Below are 20784 nucleotides of genomic sequence, written 5' to 3'. Positions count from 1 at the left end.
CCTTCCTGTCTCTCCAGCTCATTTTTAAACAGAAGATACTCTTTAAGGTTGGGATACCAATGTGATCCAAACAGCATACAGGATACAGGATAAACAAGTGAAAAAAGTGATGAAACAAACAAAAAAATTAGCAGACATTTTAAACTAGTACAATATAAAACAGGAGCTGTATAATAGGGTTCAAACCTGGGACTCCTGCATGGGAGACAACATTTCTACCGCTCAAACAAGACATTCCAGCAAATTACAAGAGGGTATATATACTCTCATGGCTAGGGGTGATACAGTATTGCACTTATGAGCTTGAGGCAGTACTTATCAACCAGCAGGTGTTCTCGTTATATTGTATTGTTAACATGCTCTTGTCTACCATACAGATTGGTTAAAATAATGTTTTTAAAAATGGGTTACGGATTGTCGCTTTAATTGCAAAATAAGGTGCATTATGAAGAGTGTTGTGGTCTGTTGATAATACTTGTGACTACAGAGAGCATTGTTGTTATCCTGAGCATGCATGCATTTGTTAACTGTGCATTACATAATGTTTGCTAATAATGACCATATTGACTAGAATCCACAAGGTGGCAGTAGAGCAGTGGCTTTCAAGTGGTTTCCGCCAGCACACTGAGGCACACTGGTGTGATGTGGGACATGTCCAGGCCATGTGCCTTGGGATTTTGTGACGACCACACATTATCATTGCAGTATATACAACTATACAGAACTTTTTTCTTTTTTTTTATTACATCAGTACTTTGTGAATGCTCATTTCCCAATACAGAGACATATTCTATATACCCTATGTTTTGCATTTTAAATTACTTTCAACATGGCATGTCCTTCTAAGTGAAATTCTTAAGTTTAATTTTGTATTTCATTTGAAAAATAGCTAAAATAGCCCACAACGCGTCACACCGTGATTCGTTGTGAGCTTGTAGATTGGCTATTTTCGCTATGAATAGATTGAATACAGAGGTGTGCATTGAGATTTGGACTTGAGTAGGTGTGTGCCTTGCTTTGGGCACAAACAGTTAGAAAACCCCTGCTTCCTAGAGTCAACAGCAGGCTGTCAGTGAGCCAGTAGTTTTTGCAGTCGATGTTGCATGGTCAGTAAAGACTTCTCCAGGATGGAGAACTGCTTCTCTAGTAGCTTGAACATGTAGTCCCTGTGATCCATAGCGTCCCTTGTGCTGGCAATCTGCTCCTTCATGCTGGAAGTGGAAGAGACATCAAACCGTAAATACAATGCTGGGGTGCAACCGTTAATCCTACTACTATAATTTGTAGTGACCTCCAAAAGTTCGTCCGGGGTAAAAGTACGTACGATCGCTCCACTTGCCTCCAAACTTGCCACAGACTGTTGATCAGTGCTCTGGCTAATATTTAGGCTTCTTTCCCCGCCTTCAATGTACTTACATATTGTACAATTAATATAAAACTACATTTTAACAGCAGCTTTCCTTCTTTTTGGCCGCAGCATCTCTTTATTCGATTAGTCGATTACCATGATCAGTCATAACCATAAGGACTTTCCAATGCAGCTACCACTGCCAAATATGGACTGTGATATGATCGGGCCTAGATGTGAGGGCCGCGAAGCGGCCCGAACCTCTAGTTAAAGTAATCGATTTAATTGATTATACAAAATAATCGATCATTTAATAAATTAATGCCCTACATCAGTGGTTCTCAAACGTTTGCAGGTGAAGGATCCCCAAATTAATATGTATTTGGCTGCAGACCCCATACAGTGGTGGAAAGTAACTAAGTACATTTACTCAAGTACTGTACTGACATTTTGAGGTATTTTTTACTTTACTTGAGTAATTCCAATTTTCAGTACTTTTTCTACTCCACTACATCTCAGGCAAATATAGTTATTTTTCTCCACTACAATTATTTGAAAACTTTAGCTAATAGTTACTTTGTAAATTTTGATTATTATTACAAAACATACATTAACCACTTAAGCCATATCTATAGCCGAAAATAGCCGATCTACAAGCTCCGCATTGTGAGCTTGTACTGTAGGTCTGTTATTTTCAAAGGAATTTGATACATATGGAAAAGTTGTGAAATGGGACATTCTGCATAATGAGTACTTTCTACTTTTGGTATTTTTTAAGTATATTATTATACCAATAGTTTTGTACTTTTACTCAAGTAAAGTATTAATTCCGGACTTTTACATGTAACAGAGTATTTCTACATTGCAGTATTGATACTTTTACTTAAGTAAAATATCTTCCACCACTGCTCCCATAAAAGATTTGTGTTTGCATTTTTTTCAAGATTATTTGAAGCTCACAACGCGATCTACAAGCTCACAATGCCTTGCATCGTGAAATGTTGTAAGCTTATCGATCTGCTATTGTCATATAGCCGGTGTATAATACAGTACGGTTAAAGTGGTTAAACTGGTTTTGATGCTATATTAATCTATTTAGCTGGGGACCCCCTGGAACCCCCTCAAGGACCTTTGGTGGTCCCCGGGCCCCACTTTGAGAACCACAGTATTTTATACTTTGTCGTACGACATTGTCATGCAAAAGTAGTGCAAATAGACGATCTACAAACTCACAACCTCACTACAGTAGCTCAACTATAATTACAGTACATATCACATATAATTAGCCTACATTATGAATATTAAACCAATGAAAAGTATTAACATTAGCTTGTGACTAAATAATAATACTACATCGGATCCATTGGAACACAGGTTATTTTTTCAATAAAAAAAAAGTGAAAAGTAACGGTTTTGGACATACAAGGTTTGAACATCAAAGCAACAACAGAAAAGTCAGATTGCTTCAGTCCCATAAAAGTGATGCATTCAAATGCATTTCATTATTAGAGTTTTGAAATATTCATTATATATACCTAGTATACATTATACGATTTAGTTTTTCAGTTGCATGACTAGTTATAGTTTTGCTGTAGAAATTGACTACTTTTTTGACTGGGTCTTTCCCGCAGGACAGATGCAAACTTTGTTTGCATGCTGTCAGTAGGCTACAGATGTTTTTGCATGCTGCCAGTAGGCTACAGATGTGTTTGCATGCTGCCAGTAGGCTACAGATGTGTTTGCATGCTGCCAGTAGGCTACAAATGTGTTTGCATGCTGTCAGTAGGCTACAGATGTGTTTGCATGCTGCCAGTAGGCTACAAATGTGTTTGCATGCTGTCAGTAGGTTACAGATGTGTTTGCATGCTGCCAGTAGGGTACAGATGTGTTTGCATGCTGCCAGTAGGCTACAGAAGTGTTACATCTAACTCTGACAGTGTACAAACTATTTGGTTCACTGTAAAATCCTCAGTGTAAACTTAAGCTGGAGCGAGGACACCCGAAGCGGAGAAACACTTAATTTGCGCCGCTCAATGCAACGTCGGGCCAAGTCGCGTCTTTCCATTGGCTTTGTATGTAAACGTGCCGCACATAAAAAATAGTTTCCCCGCTATTCTGAACACACCTTGTGAGTTCAGACTAACTTTCTCTTTTTATTCTGTTTTGTTTGGATTTAGTTTTTCTTCTTTTAGTTTTTGGTTTACTTCCCCCTCTTGACAAGTGTTTTTGTCATCCTTTTACATCGGTACGGATTCCCAGCCCCCAGTTTGATAAGAATTAGGACCACGGACCCCCATTTGATAAAGTTTTTGTTTTGCTCTGGGATCCCCTATCTACAATTTAAAATCCTGTTGAATTAACTCTGATTTTAACTCCGAGGACCACCACGGGTCCAAATGGACGCTTACAGGTCTGTAAATGTACAAAACTCTCTCAACCCCGGTGGTCCCCGGCACAAAACTCTCTCAACCCTGGTGGTCCCCGGAGCCGACTTTGACAGACGGTGCCTCCTCAGAGCATGCCGAACCCTTTGGCGTAGGTGATGGCTTTGAGCAGTCTCTCCCTCAGCTTCTCCTTGCTGCAGTACTCAGGCAGCAGCAGCACGTTGAAGCAGGTGTGAGACGTGGGCAACCTGTCCGTGTCGGGGCCGTTCTTGGCGAGGATCATCTTGAGCTTGCCGAGGCCGCCCACAGGCGCTCGGTCCGTGCCCGTGGTGAACTGCAGGAACTGTCGCTTCTGCTCCTCACCGAACGAGTGCAACGTCTCCCAGAACTCCCTGACAACCCGAGAGCCTCTGCTGTAACCGCCGTCATATTCCGTCGTTTCTTCGAGCGCGTGGAAGTCCAGGTTCCTGCTCCCGCAGATGAGTTGCTCGATCTCCTCGGGTCTAAACAAGTACTTGAGCGGCGACTCGTTGGTCACCATGTGAAAGCCTCTCCTGAAGGCGTCGAACTGCTTCTCTGCGCTCTTGTTCAGGATGTAGTCTGCATACTGGTCCACAAACTCCTTCCTGTTTTCTTTTGTGACCGGGATCTTATCCCCGTTTTCCTTTAAGTCGTATGTGCGTGCGTACCCAAACAGGTCCGTCTGGGAGATCTGGAAGGTGATCATCATGTCGTCCTCGACGCTCCCCTCGTACTCCAACAGCTGCTTGAGGCTCTGGTACAGAACCGGGTTGGAGTCGGCCAGTTCGATCAAGGTGCCCTTCTTGCCCAAGAGTTTCCTGTAGACCACCATGGGGAAGTGGACGTCCAGAATGCAGTTGTTGTAGATGGCCAGGCCCAGCACGATGCCGATAAGCGTGTACTGGCCCTCGTTCTCGAACGACCACGGGTTGAACCAGAACAGCTTGGTGCTCTCGTCGTGTGTGAACATTCCGATGTCCGGGTTGAACATTTCCTCCACCACCAGCTGAAAGAACTCTTTGGAAACGCCTCCTTCGTCGACGCCTTGCTCTCCTGCAAACTCCACGTACAGCTGCTTCTTCAATGCCGCGGGCTTCCGCGTCGCTACCCTCTCCAGCGTGACCAGGGCGTCATTGATGATGTGGTCCCTGCGTATTTTGAGCCTCAGGTATGGGTCAAACTGCTGGCCCTGCACCATGCTGTTCAGCGCGCTGGCGCGCCGCTCGCTGTACATGCTGATGCGGTTGTCGTAGTAGAGGCCCTGGTTCTTGGTCACGGCGCTGAGAATGAAGGGGCACGTCATGAAGGAGAACTTGTTCGCCTTCTCCGCCCTGAAGAAGGTGTAGTCCTTATTCATGTCCAGCACCTCATTGAGGGGCTCGTTGACGAACTCCTCGTAGGGCACGAGCGGGTGCCGGCAGTCGTTGGCGCTCACGCCCAGCTCCGTCTCCAGTGGGTCAATGCGGGGCACCTTCTTGTCGCGACTGTCCTCTCCTAGAAGCTGTGGTGTCATCTCCGCCTCATCGTTGTGGCCCGTGTCCAGCTCGCCACCCAGTATGTTTGCATAATAGACCACCTTCAAGCACTTGGTGGCCGCAACCACGGCATTGTCGTTGTTCACCAGGTGAAGTTTGCCGAACTCGTTGCTGATCACCTTGTAGGTGATGAGGTGCTGGAAGGTCTCTGTCATGCTGCGGATGCGTGCCGCGCCATAGCGCGACCACAGGCGTGCCAGCTTGGCGAGCGCGGCCAGCGGCAGCTTGCTCATGGCCTTGCAGAACTGCGGCAGGGCGGTCTCCAGGTACTCGGGGCTGTGCAGGTTGCCGTTCTCCATCACGATGACGAACAGGTTCAGGTAGTCGGGCTCGCGCCAGTACGCGTTGTGGTGCGTCAGGTCGTACTCCACGTTGGGTGACAAGTACACCAGCGCATTGAGGAAGGCCGCCTCCACCTTCTCGTTGGACAGGACGCGCTCGTAGACCCGCCGCACCGATTCGATGTCGACCGACACCTCATCTGGCCCCAGCTTCTGCGCGCCATCGCCCGCGTGCAACAGGGCAGAGGTTGACGTGGAGGGGGAGAACTCCTCCTCCATGGCCATAGCGGAGCTGGCGGCCGCCTCCTTCTCACCCTCATCTTTGTCCTTACCCTGCAGAGACTTCAGCTCCTCCTTGGTGTGGGGCTTGGACCTGTGGAAGCTCTGCACCAGGCTCTCCGCACTGGAAAACACCTGGCCGATGACCCGGATCAGAGGGGCGTAGTCCTCGTTCTCCCGGCACATGTCCAAGACCTCATACACCTTCTCCTCCGTCAGGTAGATCACCTCTTTAAAATCGTCCCTGACAGAACGCACATCCTTGCCATGGTTCATTTCCCGGCCGTTGCCGCATGCCGAGTTGTTGTGGCCGCTGCTCTCTAGGGAGGCAGAGGTGATGGCCTTCTTGGACGGGCGGGCGTCACAGAGCTTGGCGCTAATCTTGTAGAGCTCCAGAGCCTTGAGCGCTGCGGTGTTGTTGGCCATGTGACGGAAGTCCGTCGACGAGGCGCACCAGGAGTTGGAGCACGATCCATTTCCGCAGCCCTCGGTTAACTGGCGGTAATAGCGCTCTATCAGGTGCTTGGCAGCTGCGCGCTTCATTCGGTTCGCTTCGTGGGGCTCCTCGTATTCCCTGGCGTGTCCGCGTGCCGCGGTGGTGTCGGCCTGTGGCGCCGCGGTGGTGTCGGCCTGTGGCGCCGCGGTGGTGTCGGCCTGTGGCTCCGTGGTGGTGTCGGCCTGTGGTGGCACTGCACACTCGCAGTCCTCCTTCTCGTCAGGATTCATATACGAGACTTTATATCCCTCTCAGTTGTCGCGTTATTCTGTCTGGGTATTTATGAACGCAAGAATCCCTCCACAGGCCAAACCGGAGTAAAATGCAGGTTTCGTTCTGATCTGAGACACTTCAATATTAAACTTCATTCAAGGCCATCTTACTGCATGCTCATCCCTCTTTCTGCTGTGTAGAGGCATGTGTCGTATGCTGTTTGAGGTATTTAACTTAAATTCGCGATCCTTGTCCACGGATTCCTCCTACGTCATAGATATGTCATAGATCACAGATGAGTGTGGGCAGAGCCATATAAGGAGTGTTGCGTCACCTCCGTTCACTTCATCGGAACAGTCTTCTACGGTGCCTTATATTGGTGAATAGTGACAAAGCCGGAAGTTTACGGAATGCACTGGAGTCTATGAGCGTTTGTCACTATTTGGAGTTTACATGAACCACGTGACCGGCGCTGTTTTCATTCCCCAAGGTGACGCAACTCTCTAATACAAAGCTCTGAGTATGGATACCAAGATCCACTTGAACCCTAACAACCTTATTCTGGGCATGTCATAATTAGGGTTGGGACCGATTCCGTAAAGGTTCCCTTTAACAATTCCTATATATATACCTCACTGGTTCTCAAAGTGATATCCAGGGACCCTCTGGGTTACTTGAGGGTCATACTGTAACTCTAAGAGTGTACAAATGGAACCAAATGGACCCTTACAGGTCTGTAACTCTGAGACCCGTAAGGTCTCAGAGTTGTAGAAATACAACTCTGAGAGTGGCGCTGAGAGTGGCATCCAAATGGATGTCATAATTAGGTACACATTTGTACACTCTCAGAGTTATGGTGGTCCTTAAAATCCCTCGGGTGAAATTGCTCTGGTTCCGGATCCCAACCTTAGTCATAATAGGCAAACATTCGGTGAAAATAGCCAATACAAGCTAATAAGCTAGCGTTGTTAGACGGGGGAAAGGGGAGGGGTCCAAGTATATAGACCCCTCTGAGACACCAGTCAACAAAGTACAAAGGGTTTAAGTGGTTATTTTAGTTTCCGATAATTAATATTTTCCCCTTTTAACTTTAGTTTTATTTAACTATAATAGGGCCTGCAATTACTCTCGTGAACAACCTTGGTCTCACCCAGATGTGCTGACAGAAATGACTCAGCTGTGTCTGTACAGATGTTTTTACTTGGTGTTTTCTTTTTTTTGTGTGGACCGTGCACAACTCAACACAACACACTGATCTAGGATTCAACATTCCCTTCATTAAAGTCAGTGGTGGAAAGTTAAGTAACCAAGTATGTTTACTCAAGTCCTGTAAGTAAGTACAATTATGCGGTGCTTTTACTTTACTTAAAATATTTCCATTTTTACTTCATACATTTCCACTACTGTACATACTCCACTTCACCTCAGAGCCAGATATTGTACTTGCTACTCGACTAAAATTATTTGAAAGCGTTAGTAGCTAGTTACTTTGCAGAATTAGATTAATACAAACCATACTTTAAAGCTGCACTATGTAAATTTCCTCTTCTACCCCAGATTTGAACCCGGTTTCCTGCTCAAGTGCTGACATTTTTACCATTGAGCTAATAGAGCCTGGCTGCTTGCTTAGGGGATAAATTGAATCTTGATCATCAGGTACATTTTTTTGTCAGATCCTGTGTCTAGGTGAGACATGATCTTTGACACAATCTAAATGTCTCAATAGAAGAGCAGGGAGACTAAATACAACCACCCCAATTGTAAAAGTTATATTGTATTAACAGGACAAAATTACATGTTATTCGTTAAAAAAAGTTTTATAGTGCTTGTCGATCTGCTATTTTCACAATACGGATGCTGGGGTTTAAGTGGTAAAAAAAGAAATCTAAAAACTTTTTCCACCACTGCGTAAAAGTAATTCGGTTCCCAGAAGGCAGAAACCCCAAACTGACCTTGGATCAGTATTTGGTGCAAAGTGGAGCAGTTTTCCTCTAAGTCTACCCAGTGGAATAGGTTCACACCAGACACCAATGAAGTTGACATCACCGGTGAGGAATTTTAACAACGCTGATCCCAAAAAAGCATGCTGTGGCTGTCTGGTGGAAACCTTGTAAGTCCAAAATCATCCTTTTTTTATTATTATAATTTCTTAATTGTGTATTTCGAAATAATAATGTGTATTGTTTGCGACGCTCTTGTATGATGAAGTAGGGCATCAGTTTACAGGGGGGAGGGGGGAGTTGAAATATGGAGATACAAGGTTTCTTCCTGATAGCAACGGAGTGTTGTTCATCGTTGCTGCTGGATGGAAACGGTTACTTTTCATTAAATGGAATAAAAGAACCTGTGTTCCAACGTATCCAATGTAGTTATTATTTAGTCACAAGCTCCTGTTAATACTTTTCATTATAGTTCAATATTTATAAAACCCACAGACATAATTTCGCAGAAATAGCAGATCTAAACTGACGACACGTCGCGACACCTTGTGAGCTTCTAAATCGGATATTTCTGCTCCTCTTGCATGTCATGCGACACCCACTGTCATATGACAAAGTATAAAATAGGTCATTCATTCGTGAGAAAAACGTCTCTGTTTTGCTCTCTCTCTCTCTCTCTCTCTCTCTCTCTCTCTCTCTCTCACACACACACACACTCTCACTCTCTCTGTATGTCTCTCTCTCTCTCTCTCTCTCTCTCTCTCTCTCTCTCTCTCTCTCTCTCTCTCTCTCTCTCTCTCTCTCTCTCTCTCTCCTACCCATAGAGTTAAAAAATAATAGAGAGGGCACCGGAAATCACCCAGCGCATGGGCCAAAATCACCCCTTCTTCCCGGTTGTGAAATGTGATGGGCGAGGCCTATTTGGGGCTTCTGCAACACGTTATGCGTCACTGAGGTGACGTGTTTTGCGTCACCTCCATGCCCAACCCTGTGCGCAAGCTCGTGCATCGAGCCCATTGATCGAAACCGTTTTCGCTTGTTCGTGACAGTGGCTCCAGGCCGTTTTAAGCTATAGTACCTATGAATAACCAGCATGTCCAATGCGCTTCAATGCAACCTCTGGGTTCTGGGGGCTTGGGTCCTACCTCGAGAAGGTCCTCTGCTCCTGTCCTTCTCTCCTCTTCTCCTGCAGAGAGATGAACACCTTGTTCACGGTGTCCACGGTCTCCTGCACACTGCGGTGGTCCGACGACACCCCCTGCACCTCCTCTCTGGCCTGCTGCTGGTACGACGACCCCCCCTCCTCCACCCCACTGGAGGTGGACACAGGTAGTACAGTTAGTATAGTTTAAACAACAATATCCATGAATTCAAGTCTCCATGGGGTGACTAATCGATTGGGGGAAAAAAACGTTTTGGGGTGAACTATCCCTTTAAATAAATGCCTTTTCTTAAATTGTTAATGCTTAAAAATGTAACCATATAAGGTAGGGGGTCTTCAAGGTTTTCAGGTCAAGGACCCCTTAGCTGAGAGAGAGATGAAGCAGGGACCCCCACCACATAATGTATAAAATTATGTTGTAGATTAAATCTTTTCATAGATTTCATAGATGGTTTCATAGACATGTTTGACAGCGCTATCATCAGTGTTGTGGAAATTCATGTTTTTTTTAATATGTTGGATTCATGTTAATTTGAATGTTCAGACATTTAACAACTTAAACCCTCAATACTAAGTAAACTTGACCTTTCACAGGTTGGTCTGCTCTTTTTTCCCTCTACACCAAACCTCTTCGCCGAAAATAGCCGATCTACAAGCGTGTGAGCTTGTAGATCGGCTATTTTCGGCGAATGTTTCCACCAGAATAGGGACGCTAGTATTCAAGTGGTTATGTAAAAAATTATCTTTCATTCAAAGATTTAGCGTTTAGAGCAGGGGTGATGCAACTTTGATCATGGAGAGGGCCACTATATTTCCACACTCACTCCAGAGGGACACATTGCATATCGTCGGTGTCCAGGACGAACCAGCTAACTCCATTTTTTTTTTTTCATAAATCAAATCTATTGAACACCCTTTACGTCTGTGTAAAAAATCAAAACATTTGAACCAATGAAAAGTATTAAAAAGCGCCTCTGACGAAAACTCCCAACTCCATTGGATCCTCAAACTGTCCGTCAAAAACAAACAACTCCCCCCTCTCCTCTCTAGCGCTGCCTTTTAACAGCATGAGTAGAGCTCGCTGCGCAGTGAGCCAGGAGGAGGAGCACGACGTAAAGCTCCCCGTAGTCTTTTAAAACTATACAGTGTACCTGTTTATCAAACTTAGCACTGACGCTAATGTTATGAAAACAAGTAATTATATTTCTAAAATCTATGAAGTGTTTAATGAGGAGAGCAATGTGACAAGAAGAAAGGCGTTCGTAGCATTTCTGCCACGCTAGTTCTACGACCTCTTTGCAGAAGTTATTGTAATATTTAAAGTCCTGTTTATTATTGTAGGCCTATATAATAAGTGTCATGAAGCATCAGGGCATTGATTCACACGTTGTTGTGATTCATTGTGAGCTTGGAGATCCATTGTTGGCTTTTGGGAATTTGTACCCTTTTGAAACCTCTCCCTCAGCAGCGAGTGGAGCTATTGTTGTTTGGACAACAACTCCATTTCAGCTTGATTTCTGCTCGTCTGAAACTACTAACTCCACTCGCGCTGGGTAAAGTGTTGATTTACCCGCGATTTGGGTGTTGATAATATAATGACACATGCAAGTATCTGACAATATATAAAGTCACTATACCAACTTTGATGAGGCAGTATTGCTTTGTTTTAAAAATATAAGGTTTTCTTCATTTCCTGAAAAACGTATATTTTGTTTTTTCGTTTCCTGAACAATGAGCGTTTGGGAGTTAGCAGGTTCAGGCTGGACAGCAGAGATATAAGACACCTCTTATCTCCGTATTTTAACTTTTTTCGTTAATGAATGCCGTACTTCACCATTCTATGTCACACAAAAGTAGCAAAAATAGCAGATCTACAAGCTCAAAACGCTATTTTTGAATTGGAATCCTGAAAAGTTAAATTTTTATTTAATTTCAAATGCATTTAGTCATACTAATAATTTTATGAACTTAAATACAAATACATTGGACATAAAAAAGACAACAGAATTTTAATACTAGTCATTAAGCAAGTAATTAAAGTGGGTCATGTTTGCATGTTTGGAATTGTAACAGCTGAAATCAATATATCAGTATTCCGATATTAACCTGTGGGCCGCATTAAGTGAAGGTGTGGCCCCCAGGACCACCAGTTGCCCATATATGGTTTAGAGTTTAGTAACTCTGAGGACCCCTGTCGAAGACCCCTGATATAAGGTTTAAGTGGTTATATAACCTGGAGGTGGACACTGCCTGCAGGGCGGCTCGGTTCTGGAGGACCAGTAGACGTGACCTCTGGAGCTCCTCGGGTCCGGCGGTCACGTCGTCCCAGCACACCGAGGAGGAGGACGCGGCGGCGGGCAGCCAGAAGCGCTCTGTGCAGTTGGCCGGCTCTCCCGGCGTCTCCATGATGAACGGGGGGCCGTCGGCCGGGAAGCTGCTGCTGTGGAGAAGGTCTTGTTGGAACAGGAAGGAACCGGAGCCCCACTCGTCCAGGTCTGGCTCCTCCCCCGGCCGCTGCTGGGGTCCCGCTGCCCCCCTGGCCCCCGCTCCCACGCCCGGGGACCACCCTGCCAGCAGGAGGTAGCAGCTCAAGCGGAGCCACGTCCGACTCGCGTCTGTGGCGCGGAGCATGACCACGTTCCAGGCAGACTGCGAACACATGGCCTCGTTAAATCAAGCCATTAAGACCGGTAACGCACCTGTGTCATTTTAGATTTTTAGCTATAACCATTATTTTTTGCCGGACCCGCTATTCAAAAATAGCAGCTATGCAAGCTCATAGCGCAGCACTCGGTGCCACGCTATGAGCTTGTAGATCTGCTACTTTTTAATAGAGAAATAAATCTTAAAATGACACAGATGCGTTCCCGGTCTTAAAGGGTTAAAGGAACGATTTTCAACCTTATAATCTTCATATATATAGGGCTGTCACAATTTATGGCATTAAATATGATTAATTGTCACTCAAATAATTGCGATTAATTGTCGTTGAACATTGGAACATGATGAATACTAATTACATTTCTGTTTGGCTTTTAGGCTTCCTAAACAAAAGGTGCACAGGGCAGATATGACGAATAACTTACATAATATTATACTTTATATGAATAGTGGAAATTTGAGCTGGGTAGGTCTTCTATTTCCATTCTATTTTTTTATGTTTCAACATGGAAATGATTATGACAATTATGTAATTATTGTGATTATCTCAAATAATTGCGATTAGGCGATTAATATGTAATAACTGTGACAGGCCTATATTCATATAATTGACCCTCTCTGATGCTCCTTATAAGACGGCACCATTTCTGTCGACTCACTCTGTGTCCCAGAGGAGGGCTGTGGACACTTTAGTAACCTGCCTACCGGTGACACATTATTTTCAAGCAACTTTGAGTACCCAGAAAAGCACTTTATAATAAATTGGATGTATAGTAGTAATAATGATATTATTATCATTATTATTAGTATAATTATAATGCATAATTAATACCGATACACGTATTTGTTCTACTGTGGTATTGTTGCTTTTAAATTAAGAGTATAGCCTACAAATTCCAGCACTGAGCTTCTGCAGAATGTTTCATACTTACTTTCCACAACTGCATTTCAATTTGACCTTGTAACCCCCCCCCCCCCCCAGAACACACACACACACACACACACACACACACACACACACACACACACACACACACACACACACACACACACACACACACACACACACACACACACACACACACACACACACACCATGCACACCTCTACTCTTTTTTATGGGTTTGTTTGGATGCCAGGTTGACGTAAAGCTCTGGCAGGCATCTGGAACAGCATTCAGTTCAGTTATTTTCCACACAAGTCTGGCTGCTTTTGAGCTTGCATCATTTGTTTTTCCAGGGTTTTGACCATAATGAAAACTTGAACTTGAATTTAACCGTGACAATGACAAGTAACAGAAATGTATAAATATGCACATACTTTCAAGGTTTTAAAACATGATTTGTAAAAAATCAACTTTGGATCATTTGTCCAATGAAAAGTAAAGCTTCACAATAAAATTCGTTCAGTTTTAGCCTAATTTATGCATTTATAACTCTGCGAGTGTAACCTGAGAAATGGTCCATTTGGTTACACTCTACAACTACTTTTGGTACTTTAACTGCATTTTGATGCCAAAACATTTTGACTGTTACTCAAGTAAATTTGGATCACCAGACTTTTACTTATAATAGAGTGTTTCTACATAGCAGTATTGATACTTTTACTTACTTTAAAAAAATAGTACTTTTTCCACCACTGCTTCGGACTCTCCAGCTCTTTAGTAAACAGAAAATGCATTTGCAGGTCTGGCAATTTTGTCCCATCATCATAATACAACGATCTCTATTAATTCTGTAGAGAATGGTGTTGATGAATGTAGGACATATTATAAGAACTGTCTCTTACCTTAACGTTAGACAGATAGAAGTCCCAGTCAGTCAGTCAGTCTGTAGACTAAAGGCAGTGTGTGTGTGTGGAAGCCTCGGATCTGCCTCAGTGTGTCAGCTTATCGGAAACAATGACTAGCCGAGGCTCAATGCCACCTGTTTCCCAACCAGTGGGTCGGGACCCATGTTTAGGTCGCGGTGCAATTTTTAGTAAAAATCTATTTTTTTCCTTTTCCTACATTTAAAAAAAGAAAATGATTATTATTTTCTTTATTTAAAAAAGTTTGAACGGAAACATTTCAGCAATTCAAAACAATTCCAACACTTTTTCTTGTGTCCAAAGTACTAAGTAAATACAATGAAACAATCGAATAATTTCCATAAATATGTTTTTTAAAGAAGTATAGGGAAAATAGCCGATCTGCAAGCTCACAACGCGTCGCTTCAGGCTTGTAGATTGGCTATTTTCATCTAGTTTGGGTCCCTCCCGGGCAAACGTCTAATTACTGCTTTGGGTCTCTCCTCTCTCTCCTCTCTCTCCTCTAAAAAGTTTGGGAACCACAAATATCTATGCAACCTGGAACACGTTTAACCTGCTGCTATAGCGACATACCTCCACTAGATGTCGCCCCACAACCACCACACATCACATAAACGCGGTTTAACGTCACATTAGAACAGATGTGATGTACAGGAGTGTAACGGATTAGTGCAGACAGACAGACAGACAGACAGACAGACAGACAGACAGACAGACAGTACAAATAGATAGAAAGTAAATATGAATGTTGTGACAGTGCTCTAACAATATATTAATACTGTATAAAGAGTATACAGATATACATATTAGATAGATTAACAGTTCTAGCCATATCAGTCAGTATAATAGTCAGTATAGTCAAATATATTGGCAGCATTTTTGTGATTGTGATGTTACTTGAAATATATGTTTATTTGTTTGTTGTTTTGTCTTTTGGTGTCACACATTTTGGTTTGCTACTGGTGATGCAAGACATTTCAAAAACTTCTAACAATACAGTATATCATCAATCAATCAATGTCAAGGAGACCCAACTTGCATTAGGTATTTTGTGGCCAACCACATTTGAAGTCGATCGGTTGGGTGGATTCTCGAGACACCTGGGGGAAACACGGATGGACAAAGTTCAGAGAATTGTGTCCAGAATGTCTAAACTAAAGTTTAAAGAGTGTGGGGCACTGGGCTACAAAAAATGATGTTTATAAAAAATAAAATAAAAACTATAGTTCTATTGAGGTACTTCTGCAGGAAGAGAACATTTAAAAGCACATGTGAAATTATTTCATTTCATTTATTTATTGAATGAGGCTCACATTAATCAATATAATCACCAAAAGACACCAAGATGTATGCGGCAAAATTAGCCCAATTGCAAAATTATATCCACAGTTTGGTAACACTTGCTATGCATCCAATGACTATAATGCATTAAAGTGTAGCCAGTAAGGAGGTGGAGGTAGACAGGCCATAGCACCTCGCCACCTCCCACTTCATGGCTTCCAAATTGTTTGGTTCACTATAAAAGCCGCACTTGTGGTTTTTCCCTCTTTGGTCCCTGGTGTGTCAGGTTGTGTCTGCTCTGTGCGATGCTCTGGTAGATGTAGGCCTATATTGTATAGTTTATAGGTGAAGGTACATGTATACTGTATTTGACCCTCTGTTTGTCACACTTTAGGCCCTGCTACATAGTGACTCCAGCTTTCCTGTATTGAGCCTTCCATATGGGTAATATTCAATAGTCAAACAGAGGTAAATGCCATTGTTATGTCCGCAAGCAACGTAGATGCTATAATGCTATCTGGCGTCTAGAGTTGCAATAACCCTTGACAGCCCATTCATTGAAACCGAATGGGATTTTTTTCCATAAAAGTCCTCCGTAGACTTAATGTCAATGCATTTCGTGCAGGTGATTATTTTTCTAAGTGATCGAGTTTGGAATTGGAAGCACTGTACAGGGCAGAATGAGTTGTTTGGCTTTGGAAGAGAAGATTTGGCAAATTGTTCATGGGCTCAACCTATATACTTCCCTGTGCAACATCATCCACAAATGCATGTTCCTTACAAATGGGACACCATTTAAAAGGGGAAATAAACAGGCTTTCCAACAGTATACATACAACATACAACAGACTACCAAAGACATTTCCAGAACTTTTATTTATTTATTTTTCCGATGTATACTAGCAGCTTCTGAATGCAGTTCACATGAGCACTAGTCCAGTAATAATGTCACTTGACCTCCCACTAATTGCAACAAAAAATAAATTCAACTGATTTTGTGTCCTAAATATGTCCTGAATGAGAGGGAAAAAGTTGCAAGGAATTGCATGTAGGGAAATTATTATCAAAATGGCCACCATCCACACTATTATTACAATTATATATCTTGAAAACGGAACACTGTATGAAGTCGACATTTGGCAGGTGTGTTGCTGGGGACCCAGGGAAATGCAGTATCATGTTTGAACTTGTTTGGATGAGCGGTTCTTAAGAAAGCTGCAATTAAGTGGCCCATTCAAAACAAGCTATTAAGTATAGGCATTCTATGGATAATAAGGGGTTAACGAGGACAAATTGCAACAGAAACGCTTTCACCTTTTTTTGTTTCATAAGTATGTTAGTAATAACATATCAAAAGTCCTAAGAAATCCCAGTGGTGGAACATATTGAAAAATGCTGAAATAGGTGATTTCAATTTCCCATTGACGCCTATGTTAAAAAAAGATTTAAGCATTTTTTCTGTGTACCACATCCAATATTTCCAATAGTGGAACCATCACCCAAACTACTCGAGAGGATCTGATGTATCGTCAGATGTCCAGCTTAACATCACGTAGCCATGCCCTTGTCTCTGGTCCTACGCCGAAGAGGCAGGCTTATGAGGGTGGTCTGTATGGACACAGGTGGTAATTATAATATAATTACCACCTGTTTCCTATACGGACCACCCTATTAAACATATTATGTTTAGTAGTCTGCTCAGGCTCGCCACACTGGCATGCTGCGCTGTTTGTCAAGCTCCACTTCTTCATTGATGATTTGAAGCATTCGACTCCAGTGTGTAGGTGGTTCAGGAGGGTCCATTGACCCCCCGGGTCGTTGATGTAGTGATGGATTTGTGTGGGCCCGGTTGTCTCCCACTGCTTCCAAGATCTCGCTAACACTGCGTTGATAGACTGGTCCTCAGGGATAGAACAGAGCATCTCTTGTGCTATCTTATTGAAGGGATGGCGGGACTTGAGTCTGCTTGGAGGTACTGCTGTCATTGTGGTGTGATGCAGGATGTGCCAGTCATGTTTCTGGGCTTTCCTTGCCACGGCGAGGGTAGCAGCCTCCTGCCGATTGCTAGCCTGGTTCATCCCTTAAGGACTGGTAGGTAGAACACAGGGGTGGGCTTTTTGAGGTGTGGGCTTCGGCACCAGGATGGGGGTGCTGTATTTGGCTGCAGAGAAGACCAGGGCTTGCGTAGATATTTGTAGTGTCTTGGCAGTGGCTCGCCAGGTCATGCCAGTGAGACCCTTGATGACACCTTGGCCTTAACTTCTTCTAGGTGTTGCTTGAAGAACAGTGTCTTAACCAGATGTATGCTGAAGTGGGGCTTGCTTGAATTCCAGGCGCATGTTGTCAACCTATTTTTAGTAATTTTTGCTTGTGAAGATGGTATGCCGCCAACACTGTCTTGCCAATGCTGAACTACAGACGCCACCTGCGGAGGTAGGCTACCATGGTGCCCATGTCTTGGTCGAGACCGTCTTCCATCACCTTCAATAATAATTAGACCTATTTGATCTTGTGGGAGAAATTCAGTTTTCAGTTACAGTAGGTGTTCAGTGTATTGCATAGGGACACCTCAACAATTTGGCAGGGATGGGAATCGAACTTGAGGCCTTCTGCTTCTGAGGCGGGCTCTCTACCCATTCAGCTGTGGCCATCCTGTTGGTCTTTGCTTCCATGTTGGTCATCTCAGCATGAATACCATTCCTCAGTCTTCTGAGCCATGCTGTGCATGCTGGCCATCACTGGTCAGTAGAGTGAAGCTGCGGTTTGACAGCATCTCCATGATGAAGTTCACCATATGTGATTGTCCTCCGAAACTTCAGGTGGAGTTCACGGTGCCAGACATTGCCAGACTATTTGTTGGTTTAGTATTGCAAAAAATCAATGTTCTGATATCAAAAACATTTTAATTCACTTAATAATAATAATAATAATAACTAGAAAATGTGCTCCTAAGTCTCCACCAGCAGACCCGTGCTATTTTAATGAAATGAAATCACTTACCCTATCTTTAACCATAGTTCTCTAGGAATGTTCTAATTCTTACTTAAAATAGAACATGTATCTACTGTTTCTTAGCTTTGGCCTTCTGCGCCTTTGCTTCTTCATCAGGTTTCAGATGATGATTTGCTGCTTCTTCAGTTTGCTTAATGGGAGTTAGTTTCATTGTGTGATCTCAGCCTCTCCTGTCTAAGCTATTTATATATTTATATTACATATTGTGATGTCACGTGAAACTGACCAATGTTAGGTGTTCTCAGGGGGACACACACACGCACGGACGGGTGATTTGTACTGGAAGGTAATGTTCCAATCAAGACTGATTGATCCTGTCTTACCTCACTTCAAAAAATATAATGGCTTTTTGAAGTGACACACCTATTTTATTTCGTCATGCGTCCCTCTAGCCAATCAAAAGCATTGGTGTCAACATATTGTCACGTGTCACGTGGAGCTTGACCAATGTTAGCTTGGCTAGGGGGGGGGGGGGGGGGGGACACAGCGGGACGAAGCGAAAACATACTCTCCGCCTCCGGCGGAGACAATAATAACTTTATTTCACTTTCATACAGAAAATGCAGCTTATGCCAATTCAGACAACCCTACCCCCTGCTCCAGAAAAGCTTCTGCGGGTCATCAAGTGCAACTGCCAGGCTGACTGCAGCACCCTGAGATGCACATGCAAAAAGAACAATATTGAGTAAACTCCGGTTCAATAAACCTACGCACTACCAGTAACCTTGAATTCGACATTGCGAATTTCATGGATATATTCTGAACACTTTGCATCTCAACATTTGTACTAAAAAGAAGTACTTGAACTGCATCAAAAAGCATATATTCAGTAGGGTATGGTAACCAGTAGAGGTAGTACAAAAAGTTACTTTTTTAGAGTGATTTATTCAAAGTTAAGATATTACATAGTATCACATTGCAGCAGCAAACTGTGGCATTGATGGATGACATGCCATGAGGTCCTTGTCTGTGGCCCAGCTACATTACTTCATATACGTACATTTTCTGCATTTGAGTGGATATCAGATCAGCCTTGAACTTCCCCTATAACAACTAGGACAGATGTTCTGTAACATAGCATGTGTCATAGACGCACTGTGAGGAAAACTGGCACCTGAAGTTCACTCGAATGCATTGAAGTCAATGAGAGCATTGAGGATTGAGGATAAGACTCCCTGCCCCATTGATGGCATTGTGTTAAAATCAGCTTATGAATATATTTTTATAATTTCTACACAATCATTAACACATAGATCTTCATAATCATGTCGACCCATCTCTCAGACTGCAAACGTGACACACAATCCACTCTTCTTCAAACATGTCACAATAATTTCCCAGATCCAGTTGTTTGTCACCTCTTGCACCTCTGCAATTGAGCCACTCCATACAGCCTGCAACACACAAACATCATTTGTGGTTATTGCACACAAACATAAGATAGAGATAACAAACACAGTACAAAATAACGAATGCAGCATGAGACAAATGTAATTTAACCCAACTAAATATACTGGTAACTTTATAATAATAATTAGAACTTGTCAAGAGAGAAAGAACAAATCACCAACCGTAACTATTATCTAAACACCAACTTTGACAACGGATGCGCAGTGATGAGATCTTAACAGAAATTATACGAGATGGGAATCAATAAAATAATGAGGCAAAATAGTGTAGCAGAGCCAATTTATGATAGCGAGATATTTATGAAGGGGTACATATTGATTGGTCACTGCTTAATAGTATCTTAAGTATTTGCAGCAGTTGTTAAAACAAAATTTGCATCTGCAAACCATCCTGTTGTTGACAACACTAACTCATTCTATTGTCTACATCCACTGTATACATTTTCATAAGAATAAGTCCAACAATCATCCCAAAACAAATATTACCTCTACCTCTGTTGTTTTCTTGATTCCATCTGAGCTGTATTTCCTGGTTCTGCTTTTCAAGTGGTACGAAGAACGTGATTGGCCAACTGAATTGCACAATACAGTAGGCGAGCTTTGATTGGTTTATACTTCACATGGGGTTGCCAGGTTTTTGAAAATAAGTGATGTTTAGTTAGTTTTATTATTCTGGTGCAACTTTTCAGGTTGGAAACATTTGATAATGTGTTCTTAAACAATTAATCTACACAATACTAAAAAAATTGCCAGTTCCTTGATGGGGATCAACCAACTCAAAAACTAAAGCAGATAGAGGCACTCGGCCCACGGCCTAACTGGCATTTATTGCTCCAACTTTGTGTTTGCTTATGAAACAGAGAGCAAAAAGGATTAGGAAAGACACACACACACACACACGCGCACACACACACACACGCACGCACGCACACACACACACACACACACACACA

General features: G+C 43.0%; 2 protein-coding genes across 5 annotated transcripts; both read right to left on the bottom strand.

The window, feature by feature from the left end:
* Positions 1 to 1069: 1069 nt before the first annotated feature.
* Positions 1070 to 14223, bottom strand: LOC308095678 (uncharacterized protein; the record flags this gene model as incomplete). Its single annotated transcript, XM_080442722.1, has 4 exons — positions 14109 to 14223; positions 11893 to 12308; positions 9643 to 9810; positions 1070 to 1211 (listed from the first exon to the last, which is right to left on the bottom strand). Exons 2-4 carry the CDS (start codon positions 12288 to 12290, stop codon positions 1070 to 1072), a joined length of 708 nt encoding a protein of 235 aa, XP_080298848.1. The 5' UTR covers positions 12291 to 12308; positions 14109 to 14223.
* Positions 3860 to 6574, bottom strand: LOC308095393 (ubiquitin-protein ligase E3A-like; the record flags this gene model as incomplete). Of its 4 annotated transcripts, none has more annotated exons than XM_080442450.1 (2): positions 3860 to 4199; positions 4341 to 6397. In XM_080442450.1, the coding sequence occupies 2 exons, from the start codon at positions 6389 to 6391 to the stop codon at positions 3860 to 3862; spliced, it is 2391 nt and encodes a 796-aa protein (XP_080298576.1). The 4 variants fall into 4 exon arrangements, with proteins under 4 accessions (XP_080298576.1, XP_080298577.1, XP_080298575.1 ...); XM_080442451.1 differs by having other exon boundaries at positions 3860 to 4864; positions 6077 to 6397; XM_080442449.1 differs by having other exon boundaries at positions 3860 to 4354; positions 4520 to 6391.
* Positions 14224 to 20784: the final 6561 nt, after the last annotated feature.

The sequence above is a fragment of the Gymnoscopelus braueri genome, assembly GCF_963280865.1.
Source record: "Gymnoscopelus braueri genome assembly, chromosome: 11".
Lineage (NCBI taxonomy): Eukaryota > Metazoa > Chordata > Actinopteri > Myctophiformes > Myctophidae > Gymnoscopelus > Gymnoscopelus braueri.
This window is presented reverse-complemented; position numbering and strand designations above follow the sequence as displayed.